The sequence below is a fragment of the Manacus candei genome, unplaced genomic scaffold (assembly GCF_025592945.1).
Source record: "Manacus candei isolate 608988 ecotype Guabito, Panama unplaced genomic scaffold, ASM2559294v1 h1tg000014l, whole genome shotgun sequence".
Taxonomy (NCBI): Eukaryota; Metazoa; Chordata; class Aves; order Passeriformes; family Pipridae; genus Manacus; species Manacus candei.
The window spans coordinates 38859663-38878287 of NW_026138062.1; the positions used below are offsets into that span (position 1 = coordinate 38859663).

The 18625-nt window shown below is 37.3% G+C and overlaps 1 protein-coding gene across 1 annotated transcript in view; it reads left to right on the forward strand.

The window, feature by feature from the left end:
* Positions 1 to 18234, forward strand: part of GUCY1A2 (guanylate cyclase 1 soluble subunit alpha 2) — a 150888-nt gene extending 132654 nt beyond the window's left edge. The window contains exon 8 of the mRNA XM_051779821.1: positions 629 to 18234. Within this exon, the coding sequence (XP_051635781.1) occupies positions 629 to 836 (208 nt within the window). The 3' untranslated portion in view covers positions 837 to 18234. The remainder of the gene's footprint in view (positions 1 to 628) is intronic.
* The last annotated feature ends 391 nt before the right edge of the window (positions 18235 to 18625 follow it).

The window sequence follows — 18625 nt, forward strand, 5'->3', positions numbered from 1 at the left end:
CCTTTTTGACCTCAACCAAATGGCATAGATTAAACCCACGGGTACTTTTGATGAGTAGTGTCAGATTTTATTCTGGTTTTTTTTGAAGCTGGATTTGCTGTATTTGAACCTAATTTATGAAATGCAGTACTACTATGTATGAGAAGAGCACAAACTGACCACCCTGCTTTAATCTATGAGAGCTCCCAAACACTGCCACCTTCATATCTGTTTTCTAGCAGGAAGTGTGGTGGTAGTCATCACTCTGAAATGTTTATTTCTGTTAAGTTTTGTCCGACTGGAGTGTTTTAATTGAGTGAAATGATACTTTATGGACAATGACCATTATGAATTCAATTCCCTTTCTGGTACTTTATTTTCTGAATGCTGACACTAATTTTCAGAGAATGTTTTTTTGGGGCCATTCCTGCAGCTGATTCCAGTCAACAGCTCCTTGAAGTTCACGATGATAAGTACATATATATCAACTAAGGATCCAGACTTAGGATTTCTTTAGATATTACGTAATACTGTTAACTCATTTTTCACTTGATACTACATGGGATCAACCTTTTCCAAAGAAACGTTTCTGGAATGTGTTTTACACTTATTTATACCCCTCTGTTCTGTTTTGTTTTTTTCCCCCTAGGCTTTTGAAAAAGGAAGAAAATTTTATTTTTATCCCTCGTTCCCGTGAAGAGCTTCCAGAAAACTTTCCAAAGGAAATTCCTGGGATCTGTTACTTCCTTGAGGTCAGAAGTGGTCAGAAGCCGCCAAAACCCTCCATCACATCTGCCAGAGTGAGAAAGGTTTCTTACAACATTGGCACCATGTTCCTCCGGGAGACTAGCCTATGAGGCCTGCTGCAGATCAAAGACTCGTCAAAAAAGCACAAGCCCAGAACTGGGTCATGACAGGGGAGTTGGAAGTTCTTTGTATGTCTCTGCTTTGTTCTGAACAGGCGGTAAAAGCTCCATGAAATGTCAGGCAATAATCATTTTAAAAGGTGGGTGACTGCTGTCAGTAAACAAAGTGGAGATAGGAAAAAAAATATTAAGCAATTTATTTCCACTTCCAGAGGAATTTCTTTCATAAACTTCAGTCTGGCCCCTCTATGGCAAACAAAACAAAACAACACCCCAACTCTTAAACTACAGGTTGGTTTTGTTTTGTGCGGAAATGATGGTGGTTCTCTGTAGATTTGCACCAGCTAAGCAGAATTGAGAGTCAGTTCTGATTATGCATTCCTACATTTAATGTGTTCTTCAGTAAGGTAATGATGTTTTTTAACTTTATGAACAAGCATTTCATACATGTACTGTAGAGCTGTTGTAACCTTCCTGGCAGGAGGAATTATAATTTAATACAAATATTGTAGGAATTTAACCTATTTTTATACATATTTCAGTTTCTGGATAATTACATTCCACATACTGTAAGCTGAGTGAGCTTAGATAGCTTTTCCGAAGAAGTTGTTGTGTATTTCATACATTTTACCAATCAAATGTATTATTATACAAGTAGGAAGAAGGCATTTCTTGACTTTTTTTGGCAACAAAAATACCAATATTTTACAGGAAAAAGATCCCACTTTGGTAAATCTCTTTACCTGATGTTTATGCTAAAGCTTTAGATGAGCATTGTCTTCTTATATAAAATAATGTTCAGTATTTGTCGTACAGTGCTGTATGTCTAGTCTTTCCAGAACAATGCAAACAAAGTGCAGAAGATCAATATGTGGACAAACAGAAAAGTTCTCTGCAGTGGGGCTTGTTTGCCCTCTAAATTATCAGTCAAAATGAATTTTGGTAGAAGCCCTGAACTTTTTTTAAAAATTTGGTCTTGTGAAAACTTATTCTGAGGAATTCCAGCAGACACTGGAAGCTCTCTGGGTACTAGTTTTCCACATTTTTTATTTGGACTTGTACTTCTAGTCCAGATTGATTATTTCAAATCCAATCTGTTAATAATGATTGGTCATATGGAAATTTCCTCTGTTGCTGGATTGGCTTGAAGGTCTCCTGCTTTATCTAATGAAGATCAAAAAACCACCAAAAAGAGGAAGGCAGTACTTTCCCTGGTTAATGCAAATGGCAGTTCAAGATTTAGATTAGTCCAGGTCAATTGAAAAAAAAAAAAAAGTCCAGTTCTTTGCTGTTGTAAATGAATATAGTATTATTTCCTTCAGTTAATCCAGTTGAAGTAAGATGTGTATCTGTCCCCTAATAGGCACGTTTTCAGCATTGCTTATTTCTCAGGTTTTTCTTTTCAAAATAATGGCAGACAGTTTTCCTCTGTAGGTGTACTGCCTTTGGGGTTGTACTGATGTGGGCTGATGTTATTCTGCACTTGCATATTGTTAGTTAAAACTTGTGCAGTGATTCAAAGTGGTTTTGCTTTACGTGAGCCTAATCAAAGTTCACTGTAATCAAAGGTACGACTCAACAGCACTGGGAGGCATGAGAAACTTTGCATTTATCTAATCCAGACCAGAAGTGAGTTTGCTTGTGGATTTAGTAGCCATAATGTGAGACACGTTACGAAAATAAGTAAATAACTTTCACCATATGTCCAGATTATCCAGTTAGATCTTTCTGTCTTGAACCTGTACAGACTTCAACCTATCAAAGACATCTGAACTTATTATGCAGGAGTGGTTTTTTTGTTTGCCTGAGGAGGGTAGATGCATTGGAATTAGCCCAGAAACTTACTTAAATGGACATTCACTCACTTTATAGAGCAACACTGATTTTAGAACACTGATATTAGAGCATCTTTGGGATTGGAGGAGTTAATCTTTTATCTGCCTTGATAAACAGCATCTGCAGCTCTATGACCTGTCTGAAAAATGACTTATAAAAACTGTTCAAGCTTGAGGTTGCAGAATTTCCACCCAAACTACAGATCTGAGAATTTTCTACCCAGGATGACAAGTTTTAGCCTATTAGTTTGCACAGACACAGGATGTAGCGTGCATTTTTTCCCTGGGAACAACAGTGAGACATGCAAGAATCATAAATGGATCAAAGTTCATGTTTCACCACTGAAAGAGGAACACTATTTCCTAGCTAATAAATCTGTGGTTTTGATATCTATACCTAGTTCCCTAGAGTGAAAATTTTTCAAATAGCTGTCAGTAGATTGAGATTTCATTCTGACTTCACTGGCACATCCTCATTGTTCAGTAGGTGCTGATGTCAGAGTGCCAATTTCTCTGGCCAAACTCTTTTTCTCTTCTCACCACTCACAGTCCTGTGTGATGAGAACAAACATAGAGGTTTGGACCAAAAGCTTGTGGCTCAACTTGTCTCTGACAGTTGCCAATAGGAAATGCCTTAGGTTAATTCTGTAGCTGATCTTGTTTGATGGAAACATTTTCATAGGAAATGGTGAATAAATGCTAATTCTGCTAGCAAATTGGAGAAGCCATCTAAAACAGATTGTATCATCATCCTCATCCTCTCAGAGACTCTTTATTGTATAAGGAAATTTATAATCACAGAGATGCATGGTGTCAGCATCACCATGGAGACAATGACAGTGTTTGCAAATAAGTCACCTAACTCCCCAAATTAGAGCAGACTTACTGTATAAGAATATACAGTCTCTACTTTTTATAAGCTTGTGTAAAGGTAGCATACCTAGAACTTCAGCACTAATGCTAAGTATTATGTTATTGTTTCTGTGTTATGACAAGGGAAGTTAATAAAAAAATTTGGGCTATCTAGGGACACTTTTCTATGTCACTGTGAGAAAAGTGTAAAACAAATTCTCAGCAACTTTGTAGTTGCATCAGCTGCCTTTAATTTTAGGTTGCAAGTTTTTTTTGTTGGACACCTTTATGAAGTTAAATGAAATTTATTATCAAGATTGATGCTGTGGTGCCAAATAGATGGTAGTCAACGTTTCTTCAACAACACTTTTAGTGATAGGGAAAGTGTTCTTATTTGCCTGGCATTTTCTTCATAAATAAAAAAGTTCTCAGAATGTTATACCTTGGAATGATGAGAAGGAGAAGTTAGAGGAGCTGAAATGGATGCAGAAATCATATACTGTAGTTAAAACTTTCTTTCAATATTTTCCTTCCTATAAAACAGATGATCTTTTGTTCCTCTGAGTAAGAATGTACATGCTTCTGTTTCTTCACATAGCTGCAAGTAGCCACATCTGCTGTCTTGAGTTTCTGTTTGGAACAAAGCCACCCCTCTGAAGAGAGAGGGAGGAGATCTACTGCATAGTGCCTGAACAAGGCAGAGGGAAGCTGATGTGAAGACCCTATCTGGGCTCATCGGTCTCTTTGCCGCAAACCTGTTCTGTGCAGCTTCCCTCTGCTCCAGCCTCAGAGAGATGAGAGACCATGAACTCATCACAGAGGCAGATCCAGTGGCCTTTTTTTTGTACAAAAATCATGATGCCCAAGTAAACAGAGCCAACAGTCATTCCCCCAGAGCACTTTTTACAGATTTGTGTCAGATTTTTCTGCCTGATTGAAACTCCCCATCACACAGGCTTTTCTGTGATGCAGTGCACAGAGGTCAGGAACTCAGAGCAAGAAGGAAATAGTGATGGAAGTGGTAGAGTGGTGGATAAATTTTGTTCTGCATCACTCTGGTAATATTTGCCATTCAAAAACAAAAGCCTCTGCATGGGAGAATTGCTACTAAGCTGGGACTCTACAAGTGTGGTTTTCTTGCAGGATCCCAAAGGATATTTCTTTTTTTAATTCCAGAGAGCCAATAGTCATTAATTGTGATTGTGGTTTTGGCTTCACTGCTCATTCCCACAACCAGTTTCAGATCTGAGTCTGTTTAGAAAGGCTTTTTGAAGTCTGGAAGCATGCCTCTGCAAACAGAAAACCAAAGCTTTTAAAACCTGGGAAATGTTGTATGGGAATTGTCTGTTCTGAAGAAATGCTTGTGGTTGAGTCATTAACAGGTCTTACTGCAGTTCATGTATGCATATACCATTTCACAATGCTATCTCTTCCTGTGCTTATGGTGTTCCCTACCAAACCTAACAGCAGGATCAGGCATATTTAACAGCCCTCTTTCAGTTTTTCCTATATAAACCAAGCAGTGCAAAATCATGACATGTTGCATGTATTTAGAAGTATCAGCACTGCACTGTGGCTTAAACTCTGATAACCAGTTTCACATTGTTCTGAAGAGATCCTTCTCCGCAACCATTTAAAAATGAAGGGAAAAAATACCAACAAATCTGCTGTGTTGAATTGCAAATGTCTGAAACCTGCATCAGTTGTTGGGGCAAGTTTAACTGCTGGACAGCTTTCAAATTCTTCAGCTGTCACAAGCTGTCACACTTGCATGCTCATGCAGACCATCCTGCCAAAAAATCTGTAATCCAACAGCAGCATTGCAAACTTAGGACATTTTCTGGGTTTTCCTCTTCAGGTCTCGGGCCACTACTTCTCCTCTGCTGAGTTGTCAGAGCTCACTGAGAAGAGCTAATTCCGCATCCTAATGCAGTCTCAGAGCTTCTGGCTTCATTTTTGGGTTCTGGGGATCTCTTCCAAAATTTTACATGTGTAGTATTGGAAATAGCAACATGCTTAAATTAGCAACAAAACAAGAAGCTTAAAAAAGCTTGTCAAACTCAGAAACAGTTGGTTCCCTTCCCTCAAGGTAATACATTATTCATAGCACTGTACTAGGATTGAGGGTGCCAGTGACAGTAGAGGCTGTGGATGAATTGAAGATGCTGAGTGTGCAGGAGATTCAACAGGCAGGAGTTAATTGGCTTCTGCTACTGTTCATAATTCCATCATCCTGCATGCTGTGTCCTGCTCTTGGTCAGACTTCTGCTATTCAAAACACCCCCACTTTCCTTCCCTTAATACACTGTGTGTGATATAGATAGTGAATAATTTCTATTATTGTTCTTATTAGCATATATTGTTGACATGGCTGCTTATATCTAAAGAATAACTGGTGTTAAGGGGCTGATGTTTCTCTTCCTTGCAGTAAAGACAAAACTGCTACAATGACATGGCAGGCACTCACATCCCTAGAGAGGGAGAAGGCTACAGTGCAAATTGTCACTGGTGGATTTGGGTGAAGTTAGTGCATTAACAGTCCATGGCGTGTTCTTAGCGTGTTTTATCTGTGCAAATAGAATGTTTTATCTGTGCAGATAGGAGTTACTCCTTAACAACATTACTAATTTGCAATGCATGAGCAGGCTTACAACAAAAATCTGTAAACTGTTTAACCTCATAAACATGATTGATTTTTTGTGGCTTGGCTGTTAATCAGACATGAAAAAAAGAAAAACAGTGAAACTGAGGAAGGCAACAATTCAGTCACAGGCAACAGGTTGCTCACCTCTGCACATGCTTACTTGTTCCTGTGGCTTAGAAAGGTTGACCTCCAGTTATCTGTGGTCCAGGTTAGTATCACTGTGTCACTATGGCAACGAAATGGCCTATGAAAAATAGCATGAAGCATTTCAGTCTGCTTCCCCCTGGGCTGGGGTTCTCATTAAGGAGGCCAATATAGCATGTGATGCAAAGCGGCAACTTTGCTGGCAGCCTTAGCAAAAGGATCAGTGGAGGCAGATGTTAAACCAGCTGTTTGCTCCAGGGACTTTAGTTTCCAAAGGTAGAGTAAAACAGAACATGTTTTATTTTGGACAAAAAGATAAGACAGAATTTCAGAGAAACAAGTGTTTACCAGGGAGGCAGCAGATTTAAAGTGAATCAAGAGTGACACACTGACTACCTTGGCTGCAGCAGTGCCTTCAGCTCTCTGGCCCACTTTGGCATTCCAAGAATCAAGTTTCCTCTGAAGACTGGGGGACAGATAAGTGTTTCAGGCACTTGTCCCACCTGCTCTAGATACAGCATGAGGCTGCCTGAATCCCTGACTGTGCTTAACTTTCTCAGTGACCACACATACAAATCTAGACTAGAAATCTGTTTTTTAAGATGGCCAAGTGAGATCGATCCCACTGAATTACATTCTTTTCAGCCCAGGTGCTGTTTCTCAGATCTAGTCTTGCTGCTTTCCCACATTTTGCATTGGCCAAAATAAATCAAATCAAACTAAGTGTCAGAGGGATAGATAAGCACATTCCAGAATAAATAAAGTTTTAAATGGTAACCATGGTGAATGTTAAGAACATGTGCTGCTGCAGGTCTGCACATCTCTACTCCTAGTGTCTGAACCCTTTACAGATGAGGCCAGCACTGCCAATCACAACTACTGGATACCATTAGGATTGTGATTTAGAAAAGCTTTTCAGCTCTGAGCTCTTAGCCCAATTATGCAAAACCTCTGTGCCAAGTTCACCTGAACTGTATGCTAGAATGCCTGCATAAATCTTGTTAGTTGTCCTGTAATAAAGATGGTGATAAAATATATATATATTCTAAGAGCAGAGAGAGAGTTGCCAGGTTATCATTAGCGTACATTTTTTGTGCTTTTGTAAATTTGTAGGCCCAGAATTAACTTTCCATTAGCAGAAGGTCTCACATTGAGCTACTCATTTTCTAGGTAGTTATTCCTTAGCAATACTCTCTAATGACTACACTTGAAGCAATAAATGAAGCCATGCTAATCTCTTCTGTGTAGACTCTTGTACAACACCTATCACCTTAACAAACCACCTTCTAGCCGAACATTAAATGGTGGAATAATGCCCTGGCATGTATTTGTCCTTCTATCCTCTTCCTCACAGAAGAAGAGCATGTAGTGGAATCATTTGATTTTAGAAGATGGTGTCTTTTTGTTAGTTTTCTAAAAATATATGTTGCTACTTACTTAAATAAGGAAGAGCAAAATCAGAACTGTAGATCAGAATTAGAAAAGCATTTTGGTTGTAAAGAGAGTATTTTAAAAGTCTACCCACTGAGTAAGACTGGTCTCACATCCTAGAAAAAACAGTACTGGTAAGAGATGTAAGATATGCCCAGAAATGATAAATATGAGCAATAAAACAGGCAGGTATATATAATGGATGACTTCTGCTTTATATACAACAGTAAACAGATGCTAAAACTGATTAATACCCAGAGAGAGCAAATACTGTTTAATCAATTCTGGCATTTGTTTATTACCAGTACACCGCTAAGGTGTTATTTTTTCCTTCCTTAATGAGGTTGGACCATACTATTAAATCAATATCAGAGTTTCTGAACTCATTGCAAAAGAGCAAGGTTAGGAGTAAATAACTATCAAGAAGAGATTTTTTTAGAAGTGAGCCATTGCATGAGAGAACAGATCATATGGAAAAGAAAAAGAGTTACTGACAGGTATATTTATTTTAGAAGTTTCTATGGCACTTCTGGTTGATTGAAATCATTCTGAAACTGTATACTTAAAGCATGGCTGCCCAGTTCAGGTTATTTGCATTTGCTAAAAAGGAGAAGGTAAAATTTTTAAAGTCGCACAAGGGACATACTTCTCAATCCCACTTTCTCTGCTTAAACACAGTCTCTTTCTGAAGGTTGAACCAAACTTTGCTGAGTGATTCTGAGGTTCTGAGTGCCTAAATAAGTTTTGGAAATGTGGGTTATAAATCTGTATCATTTATGTTTCTTTGAAGTGTTGTTCATGATGATGTATGAAAGCAAATTCTAAGTACCAACCAGCAGCAAAGGTACATTTTTTTAGTGCTAACTTAGATGATGAAATGTGGATTTTTTCTAAACTATGCAGTTTTTTACACCTTTTTTCAAGGTGATGCTCCCAGATGAGTTGCTGTGAGTGTATGAATGTTCTGATCTTCAGTGGGGATGGGGCTTGTTACCGACCTTTATAATGCTCTGAGGGATTGTAACAGAGAAAGCACTGTTAAGCCAATTCCATCCAATTTAACTCATCCACTGAGGGAGTGTCAGGTGATTCTAAGATTTACTTTCTTATTACATCTCTAAATTAAGTCCTATGTACTTGTCAGTGTTTAAGTGTATAAGCATTCCTCTCTGGAAACTTCTCGTAGGTACTGCAAGTGTATAGGGAAGAATCTTACAGAGAGAAAGTGTCTGAAGAAAGCAAAGTATGTGTGTAGGAGAGAGAAGCTGTATGTAGAAGTGCAGCTGATGTTAGCTTTCATCTATTTGGAAGCTGGATGACCCAGAGATTATTCATACATAGTGCAAGAAAGTACTGTACATAATGCCATGAACTCTCAAGGCATAAGGATGAATTTTAGAGTCCATAATCATTAGATTTTTAGTGGAATTGCATAAGAAATGAACAATTTTTTTTTTTAGGGTTTTGTTTGTTTGTTTGTTTTGGTCTTGTTTGGTTTTTTTAAATAATAGTTGAATTTCTAGTTGCATACTAAAATTGTGGCAGAAAAAGAAAGCCTAAGAAGTTTAAATGCAAAGAGTCTCCTGTTTTTTTTTTGTATTATTTGACTTTTCTAGAGGTAGGACTAAGAATTCCTTTGTGAGTTTCACCACTGAATGCAAAACTAGATGTGAAATAGAAACAAAGAACCATCTCTCCAAATCATACTGCTTGATTCCTTCTTGGAATAGTGGCAGTTAGCAAACTACTTAAGGAATCCATTGCTATGAGGAATGGATATCTGGGTTTTTTTAACATTGAAATGATCATTCTTCCTCACCATTTTTTCCCCCCTGAAGCAGTATATAGGTTGGTCTCTGCAATCGCTGGATAAAGAACAGGGGAGCAGAGGGCAAGGTGCTGGCTGAACATTCTCTCACTATGATCATATTTACTAAAGCTTCTATCTGACCTGTCCTAAATTGTGGTAGTGTTGTTATGCACTTGGAGTAGCCAGATTCTCAGACAGGATCTTGTGGCAGGCTCTGAAACAGACAAGTGGAAAGGACCAGGGCTGCCACTCTGCTATACTGCTCCCATATTTCTCTCTTCTGTTTGCCAGTGCCATTCTGATCCTTAGACATCTGTGGTGATTTTCACCACAATCATGGTCATGGAGGCTGTGGGAAACTTCTTGGGAAGAATCAATAATATGCAATCCTCTGCAGTGTGAACTGTCACTCTCTAGAGAAGAGGGATTAGAAATAGTATTGTCCTCAAGAGCTGAGAAAACTTGCAGATAAACAGTTTCTATAATTACCAGGAAAACAAAACAGAGAGGCAGGGTTGTGCAGCAGGTTGTCTCATCTCATACACACTGATATGATAATGAAATCCAAACCCTGTGGAATTGCAGGCACATTATTCTCACTTGCTTTGAAGGTCAGCTAAGAAGCTAATTTCTCAAATGGGCTCATAGCTCTGAGAAAACGTAACGCTAGTCATTTCTTCCGACAAATTGCAGTTGTCAGAGAAACTGGATTAGTAGCTCATGGAGCCAAAAATAGACACCATGGGCTTGCTAGAGAAGGATTAATTCAGTAACAAAGGTGAAGGTACATCAAAATATCGTAACATCTGGAGAAAAAACAACAAAAAATGCTCAACTGAAAGCAAGTTACCCATAAAATTACGTTAAAAATAGTCTGAATCACAAAGCAGAGAACAACAGTATTTAGTCTTCATTCTGTTTTATTCACCTTCTAGATCCACCTTGCAGTTTCTGCTTTATCAGCTGAATCAGTTTGGCTACAGACCTTTCAAAGTCATGTACTTCAAGAAAGTCATGTTAAAGCCATTATTTAAATACTGGAGAAGAAGAGTATTTGCCTTGACATTTCTATCTTCTTTGCAGGAGGGAGGGGGACATAATTTACTGCTAAATGTATTCAACTGAAAAATAAAAACTAAAATCCCCAAACTCAAATCTAATAACAGAGCTACAGAGAAAGCAAGTTTCTAAACCTCAGCATCTTTACTAAAAAGTGGGTAATTATTTTCTATTGCCTCAAACATTTGCATTTTAAAGAATTCTCTTTTGTGCCATGATTTTGAAGATTTGTATTGCTATATTGCTACTTGCTTGGATTTAACAAACTAAACAAAACAAACCAGTTCTTCATTCTTCTTCAGTTACTTCTTTTCCATAGCAGAGCAATTCCACAATTTTGCATATGACCCTGAAGGTGCAGCAGTGCACTGCAGATAGGGAACCTCAACCTGTCTGGTGAAGATGAAAAGTTCTTCAAGGTATAGGTTGGGTCTCAGCTGAAGACAGGGCTGGTACTAGTTTCATGCAGTTTCTACTATGACTTAAGTAATTCTTTTTACTTATGTATTCAGAAGCTCAGGAATAATCTTCACCACTTTCTTTAGAAATTCTTTCTGTAGCTTGTGTCTTTTCTGCACACCTGTTATAAAATCTCTGCATTTCAGATCTTAGGCATTGACAAGTGTAAGGTATAAATAATAACGTATGTCAACAAATCAAATATCTGTGAAAAATATTTGCAAAGTATTTATGCTCATTCTCTTTTAGATTTCTTATAAGTTAGAGTCCTTTTTGCAAATTCTGTTGTTGCAGAAGCCTTTGGTCATCATTGTAAGAGAGGTCAAGACTAATCTTGGTTTTGGGATTTAATTAGCATCAATGCCATTTATCTGGCATTCACTGTGTACCATTATTATCGTGGCATTAAGGTTCAGTGGTGAAACAGAAATGTCAGGATAAGCAGCACCAGCAGTTATCTGCATTGCACATCCTACGCATTATGTACACATTCCATGGCATACTTTTTATTTTATAGAACATGATATGATTGCTTAAATAGGTAGAAAAATAGTTAGGAATAAATAATACAAAATATATGGACATTCCCTGATAGCTGTCTTGAGATATGGATATGTTATCATCTACCCTTGGGATTGCTCTGAACAAATCATGTATCTTTGGCATCTATTCTTACTTCAGTGAAAGGCATTGCCATCATCATCCCTTTAGTTGTTAGATTTCAATTACTTTAGAGCCCAGAGATTAATGACACTGGTATTTTTCAACCATGTATTTTAAGAGAATAGTAACTGTTTGGGTTAACATTTTAACAGAATAGTAACTGTGGTGGGCTCCACTTATAGGACTGACTTCACATTCCTTCTTGATTTGATATTAATCTTTCCCAGTTTACTAAAATTCTGCTAAAGTTCTTCTTTGCAGAATCCCATGGTGCTTTGAAGATGCTATGTGTATTCTGTTTGTGTAATTACTGGTGTAACATATAAATATTAAGGCATTTTCAGATCACCATTCTGGAGAGTCCAACCCATGTTTCACAGTCACATATAATTCCCTAATTCTTTTTGCCACATTGCTCTGCCTCTATGGCCAACTTTAAAGAAGGAACTGAATATTACTAAAAATTATCTAGTGGTTCATATTTATATATTTCAGTGGGGTAAATTCATGATAAGGAGAAACTTTTGCAAAACAAGCTAGTGTTATTGGCATGAACTTCAGAGCCTAGGCTCATAAAGTCATAGTTCAGTCTCTCTCCAAAGACTTTGAGTGCAAATTGAACTTTGCATGCAATATCTCGCCTAGAAGAACTGATAACAAATTTCCAGTTGCCTGTCATTGTGATCCTGGCTCTCCCATCTAATCAGGAGTCATGAAATTCATGAAACCAAAAATGGAAAATCTCATACTTCTGATACTTGTTTAAACACTTTTTCCAGGAGTCATCTGTAATTCTGAAATTGGTGATTTAACTGGCAATTCATTCAGGCTCATCTTCATTTCCTCTACAGGTAATGCTAGAGAACAATTAACTTTGATGCCTTAGAGTTGTATCTTTCAACTTTTCCCTTTAATTTCAGTGTTGCCAAAGTAATATCTGAGGGCTCATTCATGTCTAAGGTGGTCAAAAACATCTTTAATAACAGAGACAGACATGTGAAGATAGCCTGGATAATTGTAGGAAGATGGATGTTCACCTGAGTTCACGATGCTCCATTTTAGGAGTGGGAATTCTAGGAAGAGTTATGAGCTGCACATTGTCTTGTTTCAAACTTCCCTGTTTTGGAAGCTGGATAAAAATATTTGGTCCTCCTAAAATGTGAGTGACCACCTCAAAGTCTGCACTCCTGTGGAATGGCCAAATCTCCCCTCAGTGCAAATGCTTTTTGTGTAATTCCGTAATACTGGTTTAGTGTTGTCTTATAAAGCTTCTCTGAAGCGATGTACAAGCATTCTGCACTAACAAGATTACAACTTTGCACTATCAACAATAGATGCTTAGCATTGAAATAATCTTGGATGCCATTAAAGACTACTAAAGCTCTGTCAAGGTTTAGAGCACTGTGATGTTTGTGAACTGAAGCTGTTTGTATAAAATTTCTTACAGATAAAAGATAATCTAATTAATGATGCTATTTACATTTTAGTAATACACAGAGGAGATAAGGTGGTGTCTCTAGACATTTCTACCAATTTAGGGGTTAAGAGATTAATTTTAGTACTCTGTAAATCTGAACATTATTTTAAAATATCAGCCTGCAATCTACTGGGAAGGGATGTGGCAGGTTAGATGTTTTTAGGTTTTGCTGTGAGATGCCATGAACAGAAAAGGTCAGAAAGCATACAAGCCAAGATCTTCCCACACTGAAACCAAGGGAGTAATTGCAAAATTGAATCTAGCTACTTGTCCTGTAACTAGCTGTTCTGCTAAGGAATCCACCTGTCAATGGAAGCAGAGTCCATACAAACTATCACATGCTGCATTTCAGTTTTTTTACTGGGAGTCGTTTGGCAGACTTAGTGGTCTGGAAGTTCCAGTAAGTACCTCTGGTTGAAAATTGCTATTTCAGTTATTATTGCTTGCCCAAAGCAACCAAAGACTTACTTACTTGAAAAAAACCAAACAAAAACCAATGAAGTTTGGTTCTGTCATTTGTGTCTTTAACTGTGAGCAGTTGAAGTGCATGATATATGTACCAACCAGGCCTGTATTGTGTCATTGAGCAGGTTATTCAAGGCCACAGCAGCAGTATAACACATCCGAATTCAGTATTAATCCCTCCGTGATAATATGAGTCTATGTAAAAAATTGATGTGCCATATGTGTAGGCCATGGGAAATTTGTGTGTGCAGTGAACTATATATGGTCTAAAGAGCTTTAACATTTGTACTGCTCTTCCTATAACAATGTGTGTCTCGATAGCTGTGACCTTACAGGCTTCTGGAAAAAATGTAATCTAAAGTTTATTCTTCTTGTTTTAAAATCACTGCTTTGTGAGTAACTGTTTACACAGGCCTGCATACAGCAAGGAGTCTTTCTTCGTGTGTTACTGGGAAATAGAAAAGCAGATGCTATTTGTAAATCTTGCAGGCTTACAGAGATCAGTGAATGCCTTTCCTGAATCTCTTCCTGATAAGCCACTTCTTTTTTTCTAGAAAATGCAAACAGTGCCAATAGTCTGGGCCTTCCTTAGAAGAAACTAATAATTTGTTAAACGGCCTTGTTCTGTTCTGCTTCTATTGATACTTCTTAATTTTATCTTTTTACCTCCTTTTGAGTAGACTTTGGTGATATGATTCTTCCAAAGTGTAGCTGAGGACAAACAGTTTGCCTTTTTTTACCCTTCCTTTTTCAAAGCCACCGAAGGCTTCAAACAAGAAGAAAGAACTTTACAAAACTCATGCAGGTATGTTGTTAGCAGATAGCAGAAGGATAAAACGACCTTCTAAGAGTACTGCAGATTATCTTTTAACAGCATGCCTGCACTATGTTGTGACTTGTCATCTTGCTTTCATAGTGTGCCCTACTATAATGGTGTTTGTTATAATGAGGTCCTTTTAGTTTGTTCTAAAAGATTTTACTTGTTTGTCACCATATTAGAAACACAATGTGCACTCTATAAGAAAAGCAATATACAATATACTCTCATCTATTTCAATGCTTCTAGTTTTAGGCTAGTATTCATATAAATGTTTATAATCAAAATACAGGTTTTCTTGTTCTTCACAGGACCAAGCAAAATTTTGCCTTGTCTAAATATGAACAGTTATCTAAATACGAACAGTAACACTCTTTTCTCATGCTTCTAGTTAACTTGTGGTGGGCTCCATCCTACTGATTCCCCGTTAATGCATTTGAAATGGAAAAGTAATGAGCTATTTCAGTGCATGACCTTTGCACAGTACCTGATTCATAAAGAAATAGATCCAATATTTCATTTATGAGTTACTAGTGATCAGCAAAACAACAAAAACCCTTTGACGTTCAGCTGAGTAAGTTCTGGAACTCTTGCATTGCTTATTCAGTTTCGCAGTTTCTTGAGTCATTAACATGGATATATTTGATGAAACCTTTGCCACAGACACTGGCACCAGTCTTCATAAAAAACTGTTCTAATTTCTGTTTCCCATTTTATGTGGAAGTGTGCTGTAATGGAGCAATTATCTGGATTAAAAAAAAGAATCATACAAGGTTTCTTCAAGACAGTTCTCACTTTATTTGACCTTGTCCTCTGGTAGGTAGCTCACTTTAATTATTTTTTGTCATATTAGTAACACAATATCCATAAAAATGTTCTCCAGAGAAACTCCACCAAAGAACATTTTTTTCCTAATTGTGACCAGAATACTTCTATTTCAGAGCTAAGTCACTGAAGAAGTGATCAAAGAAAGCAGAATATTAAGACAAATCGAGAAATTTTACACACAAAAAATGTGTGTATATGGTTATAAAAGTGCTATAACAGGGAAGTTATTGGTTTTTTTCCTCTTTAACATTTGCTGATATATGTAAGAGCTGCTTATAAAATATTTATTTTGTCCCTCACAATCTTTCTTTTGAAGCCAAGAGAGCTTCAAAGTAAAAAAAGTTACTTGATTACTTTGCATGAATTACTTAGTAAATGCAATCCAGACGCCAAGTCCACCCAGGTGCCAAGTCCATCCAGACTGATTTCAGTTGTCACAAAGGTAGTTAATTCACTGGAAGTCATTGACAGAGCTTGGTTTTGTAAGCACTGTAATAAGACAATATGAAGTGCTCCAGTTCAGTTACATCACCAGCTGCCCAAAATACCACCCAGACTATTTATTATTTTTCTCTCCTTGCTTAAAAAGGCAAATAATTAGCTTAAGTCTGTGTCTTTGCATTATTCAAGTTCTCATATGTGAAGACTACATATGTTGCAGTCTTGTTTTCCCATGACAGAGAAGATGGTTTATCTCCTTTGTGATACCTTTTTTTTCTGTCTGGAATTTGTTGACATCTCTTCAACCATGTCAATAGCTTTGTTTGGGCTGCTCAATGCCTGGAAATCCTGGATAAAAGACCACATTAAACATGTGCAGAACAATTGTTTATATCAGGAGATAAGTTTTGTATGGATATTTTATGTTTACTGCTAGGGGCAGACCAACTTTTCAAGTGCACTGGGCTCACCTTATGCTGTAGAGCTGATGTGTATGGGCACAACACACGTTGACACATTGCTCAGCTAGTGCAGAACACGTGGTCATGCACTTCAGTGTGGCAAATCTCGAGGAAAAATTAAATTTGCAGCATTTGGAATTTCAGATGTTGGCAGGAGTACAGGATTTGTATTACCTACTCTTTCTTGTGACATGAAAACTCTCTGAAATTATAAGAAAATAAGAATAAAAAAAAAAAGAAACAAATTAAGTCAATTGTGAGGCAGAGCTCATTTATCAAATTTCGTATTCCACATGTGGAACTAACACCATTTAAATGCAGTAGTCAACGCTGATCATCCATCTCATAGGAGCTGCATTTCTGTTTCCATAGATAAATTTTTTACTGAGTAGATATAATACTGCCATGGGGCAGGAGGTGACAGTCCTTTTTAATAACCACTGTTTAAAAATTGGTTGCTGAAATGCTCAATACCCGAAAACCCTACTGTGACATGGCAAGTAGGGTTCTCTTTCCAGCAAGGTTTTGTGGTAGGAACTTTGAATGATATTGTGAATCAGGACTGATCAGTGGTGGTCCTAAACCTTCACAAATAAAGCAAATTATTGCATCACAGTCAAACTCCTGGTTAGTACTGCCATACCAGAAACCCCATGTTCTGAACAATTGAAGGCTTCCTACCTCCTGGTAATCCTTGCAAAACAAAACGATGTGTCTCCTGTTTTACAGAATAGGAGTCCTTGTTTGGGCTAAAAGTCTGCAAAGAGCTCTGCAACCGTATCCTACACTCCTTGCTGTGCAAAACCATCATGGGCCTGATTTTGCAAGAGTTACCTTTGCTGGGTAATGCACAGTCTGTAAACAGAACCATAGTCCAGTACGTTGATGTGTAGCTCTTTCCATCTAGGGACAGGACAGTGCTTTTCCCTGACATGCATTTGGATTTAAAGCTTAGTTACACGGGCCATTTAGGCTGCAGTTCCACGTGTGCTCAGGTGAACAGTGAACAAAGGACCAGGGGCCTCATGCCAGGCCTAGTGCAGATGCTGTGAGCCAGGGTGGGGCACTGCGGCCGTACCTCATGGGGTGGTCATAGTGGGGACTCACACACCCAGTGTCTAATGCAGCATTCCAAATATCTAAGGATTTATTTTTCCATGCATTCTACACACATGCCTACGTATTTTATGAATCAGGTCTGTGATCAATGTTTTGAACAACTCGTTTGCTGCAGTTTCATGGGGTTATTATCTCTTTGGTTTGCAATGTAAATAATATTGTACATCTGCTACTTTACGATACAAATGCCATGTGAATTACTTATTTTTAAAATGTTACTACTCTGTTATGGTTTATTTGCAATGCCATCTGACAGTATTGGTTTAATATACAATGTATCTGTATGGCATGAATTAAATTGCTTATATTTTGCAATGTCAAATATTTTATTTTTGTTTTTTAAAATGACTACATTTCATCCTATGCAGATCCGTAAATGTTTCTTAAGTGGCTCATTATGTCTGAAAATATTGCTTCCTCTCCAGTAGTGCAGCCATAAAACTAGTATTTCTGATCAAAATCATCAGATATATCATCTAGCAATTTCAGATTAGAAATATATGTGCAAATATGTAAGCATTTATAGTTAATCAGAACATCTACTATATATTCCTTGCTTTTCATGTAATGATACATTTTAGTTATTTTGTATACTTTTTATTTGTAATTATTTGTGACTCATACACAGTGTAAATAACATGTTTCATTATGCAAGATTTCTAGGTATTCAAGATTAAAAAAAGTCGAATTTGTATATGAAAAGAAATTGACAGTATATTGGAATGACATGAAGTGGTGATGACTATGTTCTATTTATACTGTTCATTTCCAAATTGTCTGTTAAAGAAAAAACATTTATTTGTCCTTTAATGTTCAACCATTTATTTGCAGCATATTTACATCAATAAATCATGTAAAAGTCTATTAAAAGTCATAATGCATCATTGAAATTTTCTCTTTTTCTGTTGATGGCTTACCTATGGAGAGCAGAATTTAAATATACTGAAACCATCTCAGGCGATACAGTCCAAAAAGTCAGTGAAGATATTTGTGGAAAAGAACTATTTGCTCCTAGATCTCAAACCTTTCCTTATAACTGAAATCCAAATTTATTTTTAAAAAACAAACCAGTAAAATACATTACAAGAAAATGCTAGATGCTTAAAACACATTTCATGTATATCTCTTGATATGTAAGCTTTGGTTTTGATGGATGTTGCCATGTAAAAACCTTACTGAAGTCTTTGTTCTTGACTGAGCTTTCGGAATTTTGAGGCAGAGCTTCTTAAGAAATTTAGCAGATTGTTGGAAAGAAAATATCTGGTTTGAGTAACT